We start from the raw sequence: 18,619 nt of genomic DNA, 5'->3' as shown, positions 1-18,619 counted from the left end.
TCCCCAACTGAGCAAATCAGAAATTGATACCTAAAAAGCACCTTCACGGTTCCTAGTGAGTTTCAAACAACCAACAATTGAGTGCATCTCATCTCTGCAGGATGGAAGCTAACTCTGAGTCCTTCCTCCAGTGACGGGATGCAGAAATCTTCTGCCTACTGCCATGTCCCGTGTGGGCCCAGGAGGAAAGATGCCCTCTCAAGCTGGGCACACCTGTGAGCCACGCTTAGCCACGGATTCGCACTTGAACTCTTCACCTCCCAGCTGGAAACCTGACCATATGGACAATTACTTTTTCTTCTTAAAGGTATCTGATTCCTTGTTCTCGACGAGAGGCTTTTTTTTTGGGGGCGGGGGGTGGTGTGGGGAAACCTCACCATTAGCCTGTTACTAGAAATCCCATTTCTGAAGGCTTCACTGCTTCTTAATGGGAGGGTACAGTTGGATGAAGTCACTGGACCTTCCCTGACTCCCCGACAACAGCTCAAGTCTAGTTGGGGAAGATGCTGTAGGACAGGGATAAGCCCTGGACAGGTGGCCGCACTGCAGGCCTTAGATCTGCTCTTCCACCTGACATCCTGAATTAGGAGATGGGTTCCCAGTAAGCCTCGATCACTTTCAACCCTGACCTGAGTGTTAAAGCTAAAAGGGGCTTCCCAGGTAAAGAACCTGCCTGCCAATGCAGGAGATGAGGTTCAATCCCTGGGTCAGGAAGATCCCCAGGAGGAGGAAATGGCAACCCACTCCAGTACTCTTGCCTGGGAAATCCCATGGACAGAGAGCCTGGTGGGCTACAGTCCGTGGGGTCCCAAAATGAGTCAGACACGACTGAGCACACATGCACATTAAAGCTAAAAGCCTCAGATGGTGGGAGAGAAATAACCAAGGCAGGAATCCAGGGTGAACACGTCTATAAAGGGGAGGCAGGAGCAGTGCCAGGTCGAGAGGGGAGACAGAGGTGGGACGTGTGGAGATGAGGCATCTCTCAGGAGGATGCAAGGATGGCGGGATGGAGCTGCTAGGCCCGTGCTGCAGGTGGGGGGCACCTGGGGGGTTCACAGCTGCTCGCACAGGTGCGGGCTGAGGGGGCAACTTCTGAACCAAGTTTTTCCTTTAAATGTGCACAGAAACGTAAAAACGTACGAAATTAGCGTGTCCGCTGTGTGTTGCCACCATCTGCCTGGTCCCAGGGGAACAAATCACATTGTTAGAAGTTGCTCATGCATATCTCATGGGCCTGTGCCATCTTGGGCAGAACACAGAGGGGCTTGTGTAGGAGCCGAGTGTGCAGCCCCCTGCCTGGTGGTGGGTTCTCACCTCACTCTCGTTTCCACGGCCCTAAACACAGGCACAGACAGAGCCACCCACAGCGGCCGCTTCTCATGGCCACAGAGCTTACAGGAGAGAAGCAGGCTTAGGTCACAATCCACTAATAAAGATGGAAAACCCAGGACTGTATGATGTGTGTCCTTACACATCTCATCACGCGTCTAGAGATCAAAGACGAGCGGTCCACTGGCCCACTCAGTCTGTGCACGGATTAGTCTTGTTTCCGAGACACTATCTAACTGCAAACAATTTTTTGTGGATGTGATATTTCGTCAACATAGCCTTGAACCTACAGGAATGCCCCCAACCCCCCGTCCGAGCCCTAAGAGCAAGAGGCTGGGGTTTACCTCCACGATCAGGGTTTCGTTGGTTGGTCCAGGAGAGGTTAAGCTCTCAGGCTCCTTGTGGGAACGTCTGTAGTCAAAGGTGGTTCCTGAAAACTTGTACTGGCCGGGCCAGTCCACCGCCCAGCGTCCGTTCAGGTAGTACTTTTTCAGTGCATTTCGCACGGAAATGTAGGAGGTAGATACGTTCGTTTCATAGATGCGGATGCTCCGGGCTCCAGAGGGAATGGTGACCACCTGGTAATACTCTGAGCAGAGGAAACCGAGGGGAGAGGGCGGTGTTTCAGCAGCACAGGGCCAACCCCAGTGCCCGCGGCTCTCCGTGACCAGCCCTTGGGGATCAGAGTTTGGAACCTGGAGGTCTAGTTTGGCCATCCAGTTCCATGAATCCTATAAAGGAGTTTTTTTAATTGGAGCAGAGCTATTGTAATATTCATGGTTTCTAAGAACCGCTTTAATTGAAATAACACAGCAACCGCTTCTAACCAAAACAGAAGGTCTGAGAAGCAAAGCAGGCCAGGAGTCACATAGGGCTCTCAGGATCCTGCCTATTGGCTATTCTCACTACACCCTGCTCCTTCCCACCGAGGGTCCCTTTCCATCTCTGCTCAGCGGGCGGGTGGACCCCGCAGGCAGACTCACGGTTGGCGCGGTGCTGCTTGGCGTAGAGGCCCTTGTGCGTCGTGCAACTGGAGTTATTGCCCTGGCACACGCCACAGGTATCTTCCGTAGCATCGGACCCCAGGATGTTGTCACATCCCACTTTCTGTGGGACCCACGAGGTCACAGGTCATTCATGAAAGAAAAGACAACAGGAGCGAAGTCACAAACCATTTCCTGGAGAGCTGAAAAGTTTCACCAACACGGGAGAGTTAACAAGTATTTATTGGATACCCAGTATGTGCACTGTGAGACTGTCAGGCTATGCTTCCGTCCAGAGGAGGAGGCCTTCTCGCGGCAAACACAGCCTGTCCTCCTTGGCATTGCTATTCGACTGTCCTGTCTGAAGCCCTGAATTACATCTATCGGATTGTCTTGTGGGAGACGTGGGTAAATTTCAGCCCAACGTGAAGCATTAAGCACAAATGACAAGCGAAGTGGCCTCACAAGGGTCCACTGGAATTCACCTCGTGCTTCTGAATAGTCTTGTGTAGAGACAAAGAAGGAATGTAGACCATGGGACAATTATTCCCAGCTGTAAATTATAGCATGTTTGGCTACGGTCTTAGAATTTTAGCAGCTCTTCATAGATTCTATGACGCTTGCTAGTCTTACATTTCCTAACAAAGGATATAGGCTACCTAGGTTAAAAAAAAATCCATTCAGAAATAAGGTAACCAGGGTACACAATCCCTTGTTTGAAATCCCAGGGCCAGATGCATTTCAGAACTCAGGGTTCTTGGACTGCAGGAAGGTAACTAGCATATTATACATAAGATGTGGGGACATCGAAGATATTTCTAAAACTCACTCATTGAGCGGGGTAAACATAACTGAAGACAGTCTCCTCAGTTCAAGGCAGCTTTGCAAACAAATTCAAGTTACCTTATATTTTACAGCCAAATAAATTTTCCACTTTGCAGCTCTTTGGATTTTAGAATTACAAATAAGGGATTGTGACACTGTATCACTAAGAATGTATAAAAACAATGAGATATTTAACAAATTGATAATCAGACACGGTGGGTGGAGAGCTGAGCGTTTTAAAGCTGAAAGAGATCTGAATAGTTGTGTGTGAGTGTGTGTGAGTGTGTGTGAGTGTGTGTGTGAGTGTGTGTGAGTGTGTCAGTCACTCAGTTGTGTCTGGTGTCTGCCTCTTTGCGATCCTGTGGACTGTAGCCTGCATGCTCCTCTGTCCATGGGGTTCTCCAGGCAAGAATACTGGAGTGGGTTGCCATTCCCTTCTCCTGGGGATCTTCCCCACCCAAGGATGGAACCCAGGTCTCCCGCATTGCAGGCGGATTCTTTACTGTCTGAGCCCGCAGGGAATCCCTGTGTGTGTGTGCTGCTTTAGTCTAACCTCAGAGTGCTGGTTCAACTTTACTGCAGCCACGGTTTACACTTTTAGAGAAAATCAGATCTGGGACCAAGGTCTTTGGACTCCACTGAATACAGATATTGAGTCACTTCCCTGAAAAGCCCGGTATTTGTCATTGCACATAGCCCCCTCCCTTTGTTTATTAATGTAACGGAACTCTCCCCACATCTCACTTCTGCGCGTGGCAAGAAGCTCAGAGCTTTGGGTCCACGCAGCAGCCCGTTTCCAGAGCCCGCGCCCTGAGTCCCCTCCAGCAGAAGTGAGGCTGTGATCTCCCCGAGACCCCGCCAGAGCGATGCAGGGGCCCCTGGCTCTAAGCTGTCCCTGGCTTCACTCACTCTGATGCCCCCGCCGGGTGACTGCCGTCTGATGCTGCGACTCTGCCGGTCCGCAGTCACAGTGCCTTCCGCTGGGACGTGAGGATGAAACCACCAGAGTCTTCCGGCAGCAAACGGCCCTTTGAGAGCTCCTCCTCCTCCACTCACCACCCTCAGCATCCCCCAGCTCCTGCCTGCCTCCTCGTTCTCTGACCACCGAACCATTCCTGCAGCCCATGATTCCTGCACCACCGGCTTCCCCTCCCCGCTTCCCCCATGCCCCTCTTCCGGACCTAGCTCCCCTCCCCAGCAGCCCTGCGAGTTTCCGAGTTTCCCGAGTTTCCCGGGTCCGCATCTAAGGGAGAAGCAGCTTGCCCTCCCGCTGAGCTCTGCACACACCTCCACTGCCAAATGGCCTCCTTCTGTGTTCATCTGGCTTTCTCTCCCTCTGGGCTGCGACAGGGAGGGAAAGGGTGTGGTTTTAGGTATCTGGTCTCCCTAGCCCCTGACAGGATGCCTGGCACAAAGCGGACTGTTGGGAGATGTTTGTTGAACGAATGAATGATCATTATTACCTCACATATCCCATCTATACAAACATTACGGCTATCCTCCGAGCATGGAGTCCCATCTGTGACTTTATTTGACAAAGAAAAGAAGAAATCAAATCCTTCTGCGATACAGTAGAGTTTGCAGAAGTCCTGATCTTAAAAAGAAATACACACACAAACACAAATAAGAAAAATACTTAAGCTCTGATCACTTTTTGCTCTAAATGTTATAGACTTTTTTTTTCTTTTTTTGCCCATAAAAACTCCCACACAATAATACATAGCAAAGACATTTTAAAAATTGCCTCTTTCAGCTTTGTTTTCCCCTTGATTTTTAAATTATTTTTTAAAGCTTCACTACTAATTTTTACTCTACTGTGTCCTTTATTGATCCTCGTTCTATACACAGTGGTTGGCACATAGCAGGCATTCAATAAACATTTGTTGACTTGAACTACATTACTGTTCAACTATTTTACTAGTATGATTAACTGATCTGTGTAGAAATGCAAAAAATCACTACCATTTTGCAGCAATATACAAAATTCTTACAGATAAAGTACAATAACATAATTTAAATAATCACAAAATTTCTTAATAGCTACTACATTTACTAAAACACATGATATTTTTAAACTGATAAAGGGAATAACTTTTGGATGAAATCTCCAAAGAATATTGTTTTTTCTTAATAAATATAATGAATTGCCAAAAATACTGTCACATGGAGAATATAGATCTCATTATGTACTTAAGATTGGAAGATCAAGTTCACACCCTCTCTCAGTAATCCATTTCAAGGATTTATGATTTATATGGCTAATATAAACTTTTGTAGAAATTTTTTTCCTTTTGTTCTCTTCTCAGTAGAGAAGGGAACAGTTGATAACAAATCTTTATCTGCCTTAGTTTTCATTGGCCCAGTGCTCATATACAAATATGTTATTGTGCAGGATAAGAGAACTGACTGAATAATTCTAAGAATTAAATTTAATATGTGTTTCCATGATCAATGAACATATTTACTCAAGACTAGGAAAACCAGAAATAGCACACAGATTTTTTGACCCTGATCTCAAAGTTCTTTCTCCTTTATTCTCCTGCCTACTTGTTTCTCACTGGCTTAATTTTTACTGAGGTTGGAAGTAATAACCCAACAAAAAAGGCTTTGTGTAAAACTGCTTCTATTTTCCTTCCAGAATTTACTGATTTCATAAACCTCTCACCATGATAACATTACATATATTGAGATAGTTAAAGTGCCAGGTGAGAGAAGGCCCAACTTATGTATTCCCCACGTATTTCCTGATAATATTCTCAGTTCCAAAGAACACGATGATTAGGCGTTCTCTGAATTTATTCTCAAATTATACTACTTGAGCTACTGAGTTCAAGTTATTATAATGATAAGAATAATGCATATTTTTCTCCACCTGGAGAGTAAAATCTTACATACAGTACAAATAAACTTCTTGGTTTCTAAGTTACAGATCAAACCTTTCCAGATACAGTATACTATCTGATTTTCCAAAAGATACGGACATTTTTCTTTAATTTTTCAGCTAATCATTCAATGGGCGATACACTCATCGCCATATTGCCACCAACTACTGTGATTTGTAATTTTAAAGAATTGATTCATTATCAATAAATCATCTACTTTGACTGTTTGATCACTTCTTTAAAGGTTTCACAGTGTTTTGCACAGACTCACTCTCTAGCTTGCTGTTTTTCTGAGCACACAGCTGCGCAGGTTTAGATAAGATGCCTCGGGGCAGGTAGAACAGACCTAGCAACCAGAACAGAACCTGTGACTGGCCTCACAACATTCGGTCTACCTGGACCCACTCTACAGACCATGCAGTTCTTTAAAGAGTGAAGAAGCCTCAGCTGCTGCCAGAAGGCATGATTTGAGATTTACCTTCCACGCGGGTGTACGGCTTCCACTTGTAGAACCATCCTCGGAACCGTTTGCCGTTGAACTCGGCGCACTGCTGGGTGCGAAAGTCGACGCTGTTGGGGGGACATGTGTGACTGTTGCAAAGCTTCAGAGTTCGCGTGGGGCCCACACAAAACTTGCCTCCATGCGATGGTCTGGAATGCAGAGTTCACGGTTAGAAACTTGCCTTTGGACAGCTACTCACTGCTCCCTTGAATCGGGCTTGTTAGGGAGCGGGAGTGGGTAATGTTAAGGTATTGACTGTCACGAGTCAAGGAGAGCGCCTTTCTAAGAAGCCCCTTGCACTTCTTACGTACTTACAATACGGGTAGTAGTGTTTTCCTTTTTATTGGGTGTATTATTTGCAACATTGACACAGCAGGTTAGAACTTTGAAAGTGAGGGGCATGTATTTGCTCATCCCCCTGTAGGAGGCAGGTGAGCACCTCTGTTCTCTGAATTCTAAAAAGCAGAGCATGACTAAGGAAGGGCAGTGGTGAAAAAGCAGAAATGAGCCTGAAACTCAGCTGCTTCACTTTCCAGGTGGCAGCTTCTTTCCACTCCCAGCTTCCTTGTGACAAGGCCAGGACATCAGATGGGGACGGAATGAGCAGTCATCCTCCACTGGTTGCAAGGGACACCCCTTCACCCCTAGAACTCAGGCAGGCACCCCAGAAGGGGAGCGTCCTGCTGAAGCAGGAGACCAACTGGGTCTCATGCATTAAAGACAGGACTAACAGAAATCATTTTCCTCAGATCAACATAAGTTAAACAAACAAAGGTGTGCAATGAGGACTGACCAGCCCTTTCGCTCCACTGCACTGAGGCCTGCTGCTAACATCCTTGTCTGCTACAGAAGACACAACGAAACCACGCACTGTGCAGGGGAATCTATTTGATGAAAAACCGAGGCTTTGTTTTTCTCACTTGAAAAAACTGTTCTTACTGGTTCTCATTCATTTGTGTTCTCTATACTTTTCTTATGACTTATTTCCATAATTTAGGCAGAAACTTGGTATCTCATGTAGACATGATTACAATTGAGTTCCTGAATATTGCTGCTGGCTCTGTTACTTTTGGGGCTTCCCTGGTGGCTCAGTGGTAAAGAATCTGCCTGCCAATGCAGGAGACGTGGGTTCAACTCCTGGGTTGGGAAGATCCCCTTGAGAAGGAAATGGCAACCCACTGCGATATTTTTGCCTGGGAAGTGCCTCGGAGGAGCCTGGTAGGTCCATGGGGCTGCAAAGGGTTATACATGACTGAGAAGCTGAGCAGGATGCAACGTTACTTCTGCTCTGTCAGATAGTTATGGGCACCCTAAATTATACCACAGAGACATCACTCTATAATAAATGCCTGAGTGAAAGGGCTTTCTGACTTAGAATTCTGCAGTAATACGAGAAGTACAGAATTATTTTCACCGAGCTTCCTTCCATGTACTAGTTTGGGAAGTTTGTCACAGAGAGATGGCTCGCTGGTGAGGAGGGAGGTCTGAGCGCTCACCTGGGGTTTGTGCAGAGTCTGTCCCTGTGCGACACCCCTCCTCCGCAGGTCCTGGAGCAAGGGGACCAGGGAGACCAGTCTGACCAGTGACCGTGAGTGGGCTTGGGGCCTTCGTCACCGTATTTCACACACTGCCCTCCGCGGCACCACTGAAAGTTAAAACAAACACAAAAGCAGTGATATGACTGTGGGTGGAGACTGGCGTCATCACTACAGCAATGCTCAGCCCTGGGAACTTGGTAAAATAGGCAGACATCAGTCTCCCTATCCTCAGGAGCACATAATGAAAATATATTTAACGATGCTTCTTTTTTTTCTTTTTAATTGAAGCATAACTGCTTTATAATGTTGTGTCAGATTCTGCTGTACCACAGTGTGACTCAGTCACATGTATACATACATCCCCTCCTTCTTGAGCCTCCTTCCCAGACCCCCGCCCCACCCCAGCCCTCTAGGTCATCATGGAGCATCAGGCTGAGCGCCTTGTGTTACAGGGCAGCTTCCCACCAGCTGTCTATTTCACACATGGTCATGTCTATATGTCAATGCTGCTCTTCTTTTTTTCTTTCCAAAGTCAGCCTTGTTCTGCAAATCCACATGCAGGGAAGATACAGAGAAAACTAGTTTTCAGATGTCAGTCTGAGCTGCTGGAATCTCACACGTGTAGTCCAGTTTTGTTGCAGGAACATGTAGTCCGATTGTTCACCTCTCAGGTGTGTGAACTCTAACCTTCCCTGGCAACAACACGCTCTTCATCTCTCGCTGTCAGAAGAGACTGACTGTCGGACAGAAAAGTCCAGCTGGAGGGTCTGTGTGTCTCAACACCTTGTCATTTCCGTCCGGCGCTTCATGCTTTTGCTCCGAAGCACCTGGGCTGGGAGCCTGGAGGCTTTAAATGATGCCTGTCAGAGGTCACACAGCTTTCTGAGGACATGAAACAACCCACACAGGGCTCCACCTGTCCCAGTGAGGCCGGAGATGCTATCAGCTCCCCTTTCTCCAGAGAAGTGCCCACTGATGTTATTCTGCTAAAGTCCACGTGCGCGTGGACTTTTAAAGTGCACGCACGTTTCTTCACTTGCACCACGTGCAAAAGCTACACAAGATACAGTGTTGCATTCAGCGGTGTCGGATTTCTCACTGGGCACAATCGTCATTCTGATGGCAAACACTGTGTAGGAGACTATAAAACAATAGTTTTAAGAGACCAAAAACAACCTATCAATATTCATACGGTCGCTGAAAACAGTTTATGATTCCTTGTAGTACTTGGTGTCTACTGGATACATTCTCCTTAAGATGCAGAAAGCGCTGGGTTTTAAAGTCACCTGGATAATTCCTCTGTCATGGTCATGGTTAAGCCAATACCTTGACTTAAAGCCTAAATGAGACTTGTTTAGGTTAAATTATTTCATTTTGCTTGGGATGTTTATAAATTGCTTTAAAAATTTTTGATCTAGTTTTATTTTAAAATGACATAAAGGGTTTACATGACATACAAGTTTGTTTTAAAATGACATAAAGAATCAAATTGCCAACATCCATTGGATCATAGAAAAAGCAAGAGAATTCCAGAAAAACATCTACTTCTGCTTAATTGACTATGCTAAAGCCTTTGACTGTGTGGATCACAAGAAACTGTGGACAACCTTCAAGATATGGGAATACCAGACCATCTTACTTGCCTCCTGAGAAAGCTGTGTTCAGGTCAAGAAGCAACAGTTAGAACCAGACATGGAACTACAGACTGGTTCCAAATTGGGAAAGGAGTACATCAAGGCTGTATATTGTCACCCTGCTTATTTAACTTATATGCAGAGTACATCATGTGAAATGCCAGGCTGGATGAAGCACAAACTGGAATCAAGATTGTCGGGAGAAATATCAATAACTTCAGATATGCAGATGATACCACCCTTATGGCAGAAAGTGAAGAACTAAAGAACCACTTGATGAAAGTGAAAGAGGAGGGCGAAAAAGCTGGCTTAAAACTCATCATTCAAAAAATGAAGATCATGGCATCCAGTCCCATCACCTCATGGCAAATAGATGGGGAAACAATGGAAACAGTGATAGACTTTCTTTTCTTGGGCTCCAAAAATCACTGCAGATGGTGACTTTAGCCATGAAATTAAAAGACACTTGCTCCTTGGAAAAAAAGTTATGAGAAACCTAGAGAGCATATTAAAAAGCAGAGACATTATTTTTTCAACAAAGATCCATAGAATCAAAACTATGATTTTTCCAGTAGTCAGGCATGGATGTGAGTGTTGGACCATAAAGAAGGCTGAGCATTGAAGAACTGATGCTTTTGAACTGTGGTGTTAGAGAAGACTCTTGAGAGTCCCTTGGACTGCAAGGAGATCAAATCAGTTCATACTAAAGGAAATCAGTCCTGAATATTCACTGGAAAGACTGATGCTAAAGCTGAATCTCCAATCCTTTGGCCACATGATGTGAAGAGCCAACTCATTAGAAAAGACCCTGATGCTGGGAAAGATTGAAGGCAGGAGGAGAAGGGGACGACAGAGGATGAGATGGTTGGATGGCATCACGAACTCAATGAATATGAGTTTAAGCATGCTCTGGGAGATGGTGAAGGACAGGGAAGCCTGGTGTGGTGCAGTCCATGGGGTCGCAAAGAGTCAGACACGACAGAGCAACTGAACAACAAAGGGTTTAGGTAATGTTTTCCTGAAAGTTGGAGTTTATTCTTTTATTTTTTGACATAAGCAAATAATTTAGATTAATCATTCCTTTTTTTTCATAAATGACCCCATGTTATTCACATCTTTCTCCATTCTATTTTTTCATTTAACACTATATTCTGCAGTTCATTCCACAGAAGAAGGTAGACACATCCTTCACTCCTTTGTTGCAGCAACAAAACATTCCATTAAGTGTATTTCCAATCCATTTCCTTTGGATGGACACTTGCATCATTTCCAGTCTTTTGCTTTGATAATCACTGCTTCAATAATTGTATTGCAAAAACCAGCATCTTTTTTGCTGTTTTTGTCAGAGTGTGCTTTTGTAAGATTGAAGCGCAGTTGATTTACAATGCTGTGCTGGTTTCAAGCGTATGGCAAAGTGATTCAGCTATACTTACATAAATATGCATTTTTTTTCAGATTCTTTTCCCTTATGGGTTATTATACAATATTGAATATAGTTCCCTGTGCTATAAAGTAGGTCCTTGCTGTCTTTTACATATAGTGATGTGTATCTATTATCAGTCTCTCTGGATATATGACCAAGATTATCCTTAAATGACTATTCTTAAAAATTATTTTTAAAAAGTTATTCTTTGTGACTTTGAGGAGAAACCACTACATCTTCTCCCAAGGAAGTTGCATGTAGACACACAAACATAAACATGCATGCACACAATTTGGAGCATAATTTTCCACAGGTTGCAGACCCGTGCAGTTGGTGAGTGAGGTGGTCAGGGTGAGATCCTTATGCTAAATAGACATACAATATGTCTGCAGAAGCACTGGTTATATTTCTAAGAACCATCCCATTTGCTCACAGTTTTATATTTTATTGATGACTTGAAAGAAGGCTTTCTCTTGGGCAGTGTGATGTCACCATGAGGCACACATCCTGTGGTGATGCTGACCACAGAATCCACTGTCACTCTGAAACCCAGTACAGATGGGGAAGCAGCATAATGGGTCATGAAAACTGATGCTGTGGAGGTGAAAATGAGCCCCACATATCAGCTCAGCCAGGTGCCTGACCTGGGCATGGACTCAGGTGCCCCGAGCCTGCCCAGCCTCCTCTGAGCATCAGGGATGATGGAAACCACCAGACTGGGTTGTTCCAGGAACCCAAGGTAATGGCCCATTCCTTGTACCAAAAGTCATCACAAAGTGAGAGCTGGTTTAATTTTACATTAGGGATTGCTGAAGAACTGGAATCTGCTTTGGCATGCATCCAGGCTGTGGTCCTCATCCCCTTGCTATGGATTTCTCATGGCGTGAGCACAGAGAACCCAGTGTCTTATTCCTGGAAGAGTTATTGGGTTTATAGTGGGGGCTATCATATGTTTACCCTCTGGATGCTTGTGGGGATACAATGTATATAACACTCCAAAGACGGCACTTGTCACTAAAAGATGCACTGACCACTGATCAGGCGTACCAGCATGCATGTCCACCCAGAACCTCGGTGTTGTAGCTGGTGGAAGGGAACAGGCTTCCATTCAGGACAGAGACGCACAGAAGCTGAAGAGCTGCTGTCAGTTACCTAGAACATACCCACCGCTCTGGAATACCCCAAAGTGCTGGGACACTGAATTTTGGTAATGCTGGCTTCTCAGTCAGGACACCTCATGGACACCTGTGGACCAGTGATGCACAAAGACACACAACTAACACCAAAGGAACTTTTACAGGGGCCTCTGATGCTTGTCCCATCCTGCCACTGGGCACCCATGTGATTCTAGGCAGAACACTTAATGCCATGCAATTCATAAGGATCCATTCTAGCTTAATATGCACTAATTCTTTTCAATTCGAAGGAAAAAGCTGTATTTGGAAACATAATGAAAAAAATAAATACCAGTGAAAATCAGCAACAGAGGATGAGATGGTTGGATGCCATCACTGACTCAATGGACATTAGTTTAAGCAAACTCCAGGAGATAGTGAAAGATAGGGGAGCCTGGTGTGTACTGCAGTCCATGGGGTCCCAAAGAGTCAGACACAACTTAGCTACTGAATAACAACAACTGTGCTTTCAAGGTAAACAGAATGCAATGATAATACAGGGGCAGCACCACAGTTATTACATCATCCCAGAAAAATAGTAGATTTTAAAGAAAGCAGGCTGCCTGGAGAGCCATGCCATACTGGTGTGAACCATCACCAGGGCAACAAGGGAGGGCTGCCAATCTTTCAAGAAATCAGCATAATTCTGAAAACTATCAAATTTGCAATCAAGTATGTGCAAGGAGTTGTGATCACCTGCAGCTTAAAGCTCACATAAATTCCCTGGTTAAAGTGTCAGTCACTCAGTCGGGTCCGACTCTTTGGGACCCCATGGACTGTAGCCCACCAGGCTCCTCCGTTCATGGAATTCTCCAGGCAAGAATACTGGAGTGGGTAACCATTTCCTTCTTCAGGGGATCTTCCTGACCAATGATAGAACCTGGGTCTCCTGCATCATGGGCAGATTCTTTACCATCTAAGCCACCAGGGAAGCCCAAATTCCCTGGTATTCTATGACAACTGGTATTTCTACATTGCAGTACCTCAGCAAATGCATTTCCTCTTTTGAAAAACTGTTGTTGTTCAGTCATCAAGTCATGTCTGACTCTTTGTGACCCCATGGGCTGCAGCATTCCAGGCTTCCCTGTCTCTCACCATCTCCCTGAGTTTGCTCAAGTTCATGTCCACTGAATGCCATCCAACCGTTTTAGCCTCTGTCACTCTCTTCTCCTTCTGCCTTTTGAGAAACTAAAAGCATTCTTATTAGACTCTTTTGTTATGGATTAATTTATTGCTGTCTATATCACTAGACAGATTTAAATATCAATCTCACCCTTGGAAAGTCTGACAATAAAGCATATTAACACGCGTAGGATGAATGGTTGCTAGGTGCTATTCCTAAGCAAATTTACCTCATTTCTCTTCATTTTCTCAGTCAGTATTACAATAATTTAACCCGAAAGCATGTTAACATTGTTTCTTAATACTTTAAACCCTTTCTCTCTGTACTACCATTTAAATATGTTAATAGTGTAACAAGGTTTACTTCAGACTTTAAATGTACTAGATCAATAATATTCAGGCATATGTTTCTCTTTTGTACTTGTTAGCATCACAAATAAGTTGAGATACATAGGATGAAAATGGTTATGGTGACAATTTAGTTCTGACATATCTCTATCTTTATCAATAGTTTTTATAGTCTGAAAAATACAATCGCAGCTTAAATGAAAAGAATTAAAATATCACTTTTGAGTGTTAAGAGAATTTAATTTTCAGTTTTAATGACAGAATTCTCATTGTCTCCCAGTCAGTAAATAAACTTGCCATCTTATGAATTTCCTCTTTTCTCCAGGACAGCATCTTATTTTCACAGGAGCAGTAGTCAAAAGGGTCTGTTCCACAGTCTTCAATGGATGCTCTGAGGCTTTGTCAGAACTACTGAACACTAGTTCTTTGTATGATTATAAGGTAGTCAAGAGTTTAACATCCCCCCTCATTAAACAGAATCAGCCATCACTTGCTGCCTGACATCAGTGTCTAGTGATTGTAGGTATCTCATCAATGCATCACTAAAAAAGTGAGAAGGGGAGTCCTCTTCATAGAATTAATATAAATTAAGCAATCTTTTGGCATATTATAGATATGATCATATAGATCAGGAAGACAGGCTTAAAAACAGGAAGACAAAAGGAGGAAGGATACATGGCTGAAAGGCTGACATCTGAATATGATGTCTGCACCTAAGACAAGTTTCTTACCATGTCATGCCCACAAGTAGTGCCTTCTGCAGCTGGCATAAATTTAGTCTCACATTTCCTTCCAATCCGGTGGCACCACAGGGCTTTACAGATATCCTGAAATGGAAGGAAGGTCATTAGTATTACAAATGGTCCACACAGCTGTGATGAAATGTTGTCGTTGTTTAGTTGCTAAGTCTTGTGCGACTCTTTTGCAACCCCATGGACTGTAGCCTGCCAGGGTCCTGCGTCCATGGAATCGTCCAGGCAAGAATATTAGAGTGAGTTGCCATTTCCTCCTTCAGGGGATCATCCTAACCCAGGGATCAAATCTTCACCTCTTGCTTTGGCAGGTGGGTTCTTTACCATTGAGATACTTGGAAAGCCCAGTGTCACTGAAAAATTTAAGGGAAAACAACTGATATAAATTAAAAGCTAATGTCTACTCAGGAGTAGATATACATGGTAGACTAAGGACCCAGAAGTCTCATGTTCTAGATACTGTCCAACTTCATTCTATCCCCAAAACTCTATTTCTATTTATTCATCATACATTTAACAAAATTATACTTTTTAAATTAAAAATAAAATATGCTTAATCCAGATATTGAAGAAAATTACAAATAATTAAAAATTAAGAAATTAAAAGCCAATAACACATAACATTTTGTAAGTTGCTCTTGCTCCTACCTTTCACTAACCTCTGCAACTCTGAATCCTCATTTCCATGTTAAAGATGGCTGTGAAACTTGCTGACATGTCCATTTCTCTAGCCAGTCATCCATTCATTCATTTACCCACCCAGCCACCATCCCCAAATCTTTGATGAAGGCCTAGACTGTGCCAGGTATTTAGCTAGGCATGAGGTTCCTTAAGCACAGACCTACTCCCTCAAGAATGGTCTTAGAGGGGGTAGATCTGGTGTAAATCACCATTGGTGTACACGGGAAGAAGTTCCCCTGCTACAAGGGAAAGAACACGGTGCAGGGCAGGCTTGCCAGGAAAAAAGGGCTTCACCTGAAGGACCCAGGAAAGCAGTGGGAGAAGATGGACAGATGAGTCAAATCTTCAGATCAAGTCTGGCCCTTTCTGAAGAGAAGGAATGAAGGGGTCATGCAAAGGAAGATGAGAAAGAACAATGGTATGTGCAGAGGAAGGAAGCCCAGCATGGTTGATTCATCAGCAAAATAAAACAAGATCTGAAGTTTAAACACAATAAAAGCCTCTCCAACTGTAAGAAATTATTTATGCTTTTAGATACAAAGGACCATCTTAGTGATAGGTAGACCATCGGGCTCATGAAATGGTGGGACCTCCAGGAAAGCTGGTGGGGGCCCCAGTGTACATGATGAAAACTTTCTTAAATGACCTGTACAACTGTTCTGAATATTTGAACCAGTACTGCACTATTTCCCAAGACATTTAATATCTGGATCTATAGGGTGCTTCATATTATAAAGAAAATGCAACACAACAAAACCTCCACTTGGTTCTGTCTGAAAGATGGCATTTCATGGCGTCTGTGACTCTACTTCCTGTTTCAGACGGCGTTTCATGGCCTCTGTGCCTCTACTTCCTGTTTCAGATGGCGCCTCAGGGCGTCTGTGCTTCTATTTCCTGTTTCAGATGGCGTTTCATGGCGTCTGTGCCTCTATTTCCTGTTTCAGATGGCGCCTCAGGGAGTCTGTGCCTGTACTTCCAGTTCAGATGGCGTTTCTTGGTGTCTGTGCCTCTACTTCCTGTTTCAGATGGCACCTCAGGGCGTCTGTGCCTCTACTTCCTGTTTCAGGTGGTGTTTCATGGCGTCTGTGCCTCTACTTCCTGTTTCAGATGGCGCCTCAGGGCGTCTGTGCCTCTACTTCCTGTTTCAGACGGCGTTTCATGGCGTCTGTGCCTCTATTTCCTGTTTCAGATGGCGCCTCAGGGCGTCTGTGCTTCTACTTCTTGTTTCAACCATGCTAGAGATGAGGTCACGCGGGGCTTTTTGCATTGTATGGGTGACCACTTAAAAGATTTCCCTTTTAGCAATCCATATGGATTTTACCTTCACAAAACGTAATTCTCAAATCTCCATACATTTATTCATTATATTTTTAAAAGTTAAAGTATTTGTTAAAGACACACACAGCCTCCGCCCCCGCACCCCGCCCCCTGGCTTGTATCTCTCTCACTGAAAAGCCAGCTTTTCATGCTTTAATTTGGATATCAATTCATTGCTTTTATTTTGAGCTGTTCATAGTATCTTCCTATGGTTGCAGTCACTGTACCATTTTCTCTGGAGCCTGACAGAATCATGAAGTGCTACTGGGGCAAACGTATCATGCCTGGCGGTGAGCGCCGTGCCTGGCTCTCACGACGTTAATCATGCTGCACCAGGGGCCTCTGTTCTCGGCCAGAACGGTGCTTAGAGAGCAGAGCCATAAGAAGACCTAAAGGCATCCATAAAATCAGGGGGCAGGGTGTCTGCAAGTCTCCAAAGAGACAACTGGGAAGCTCTGTTTGCACGGATGATGTCGTGACAGAAAACCAGGATACAAATAGAACTTCCTTAAAATCATAACTTGTGGACCTGGGCTCAGTGTCTTGGTGGAAATATGACCAATCACACACAGATTGCAGACAGTGGCGCAGGGTAGGGGTACCTGCCCTGCAGCGACCGACTGACTCAGGCGGCTGGGCAAGGGCAAGCAAAGGGAAGAACACGCAAATGGGTGAATGAACGATAAGGGAATGGTTCGCTCCTGTGGCTGGGTTAGCAGGAGATGGACACAGAGGCCCAGGGGAGGGTTTGGGCTTCTGAGAAGGTATCTGGTGTGAATTGGGCAGGGCAGATTGGGCGGGCAGAACCCGGGTATCCTCCTTGTATATAGCTGCCGATCAACTTGTCCCGGGGGCCGCATGACATGTCGGAGGTCCTGTGTCCCCTCAGGGCTTGGCACCCCACAGGCACCAAACGCATGCCAGTGTCCTTTCTCAGTTCCGATCCCGAGGAGATGTGAGCTCAGTCCCAGCTCCCAGCCTGGTTCCTGGCTGCGGCCGGAGGGAGCCAGTGCTACTAATTCCTGGGACAGTTTTGGAGATGATGGAAGAGGGTAAAATAAATGGGGCTTTAAAATGTTAAATTATTTTTATGTTTTTGTCATCAATACCTGGAACAGTGCTTAGCACCTGGCTGACTTTCAATAAATGTTTTGTGAGTGAGTCAAACATCTGTTAGTTTGTTTCTGTGGAAACCTTGGACAGAGTGAGCAGAAACTTCTTTAGTGTAAAATGATCATAACAGTGATCAGTGGATTGTGATCATGAAAACATCTAAGTGATTTAGGAGGGTAACATTATGATATGAAAATACTACACTGAGACGACTGCTAAAAGTATTTTCATAATCTTCTTACATGACAGTTTTGGGTAACATTCTGCAGAATATAGACATATAGATGGAAGATACTAATGAAAGTGACGGTTTTTAAGTTTTTTAAGTAAGAAGCTCTCACATAGAGGATGCTGGTGGCAGTCAGCTCACCACTAAATCATATGATGTGTCTACTTCAGCCTGTGCCCAGTTTATGCCATCTGTGTATGTCAGCCCCATCCTTCAAACTGCTCCATCCCCAATTCTAGGTCCCCAGGTAGAAATAAATCAAGAGTTACAAAAGCCTTGAAATATATAATTCATGTTACTGTGTTCTAACATTTCAAAAAGTATTCAAGGCTTTGGTGTCTTTATAGATGTAAATGCTGGCCACTTAATAACAATGTGACATTCTATCCTGGAAAACAAATAGACACCTTAGTATCTCAAATGATGTTTATTTTGTTATCTAAACAACTCAAATCCAATTATTCCCTCTTGGTTTTATCATATTTTGGCTTTACTGCTAACTTCTGGATTAAGTACAAGGGTGGTATTAAACTAGCATTGTGGTCGTTAGATTCTTAATAAAATTTTAGGGTCCTCTTGGAACAAAGATACTATTAAATCATGGTTCCAGGGATAGGAATTTGGAATGCAGTAAGTGCTGGATGGGGTGGGGCAGGCACGGGGAGGAGGGACGTCCCAATTTACCAACAGTACCCAGGACACTAAGGTGAGCAAATTTCCAATTCTCTCGTGCTGCACCTCAGATTGTAGGTTTAGGACACCA

The 18,619-nt window shown here is 44.4% G+C and overlaps 1 protein-coding gene across 2 annotated transcripts in view; it reads right to left on the bottom strand.

The window, feature by feature from the left end:
- Positions 1–18,619, bottom strand: part of ADAMTS16 (ADAM metallopeptidase with thrombospondin type 1 motif 16) — a 184,581-nt gene that overhangs the window by 72,722 nt on the left and 93,240 nt on the right. For both annotated transcript variants that reach the window (XM_043488833.1, XM_043488834.1), the window contains exons 11-16: positions 14,496–14,591; positions 8,021–8,169; positions 6,501–6,673; positions 4,604–4,734; positions 2,316–2,439; positions 1,677–1,921 (exon numbers count right to left, since the gene is read on the bottom strand). In XM_043488833.1, coding sequence (XP_043344768.1) covers positions 1,677–1,921; positions 2,316–2,439; positions 4,604–4,734; positions 6,501–6,673; positions 8,021–8,169; positions 14,496–14,591 — 918 coding nt within the window. The remainder of the gene's footprint in view (positions 1–1,676; positions 1,922–2,315; positions 2,440–4,603; positions 4,735–6,500; positions 6,674–8,020; positions 8,170–14,495; positions 14,592–18,619) is intronic.

The sequence above is a fragment of the Cervus canadensis genome, chromosome 16, assembly GCF_019320065.1.
Source record: "Cervus canadensis isolate Bull #8, Minnesota chromosome 16, ASM1932006v1, whole genome shotgun sequence".
Taxonomy (NCBI): Eukaryota; Metazoa; Chordata; class Mammalia; order Artiodactyla; family Cervidae; genus Cervus; species Cervus canadensis.
Note: the sequence above shows the minus strand (reverse complement) of the source record. Positions and strands in the feature narration are given on the sequence as shown.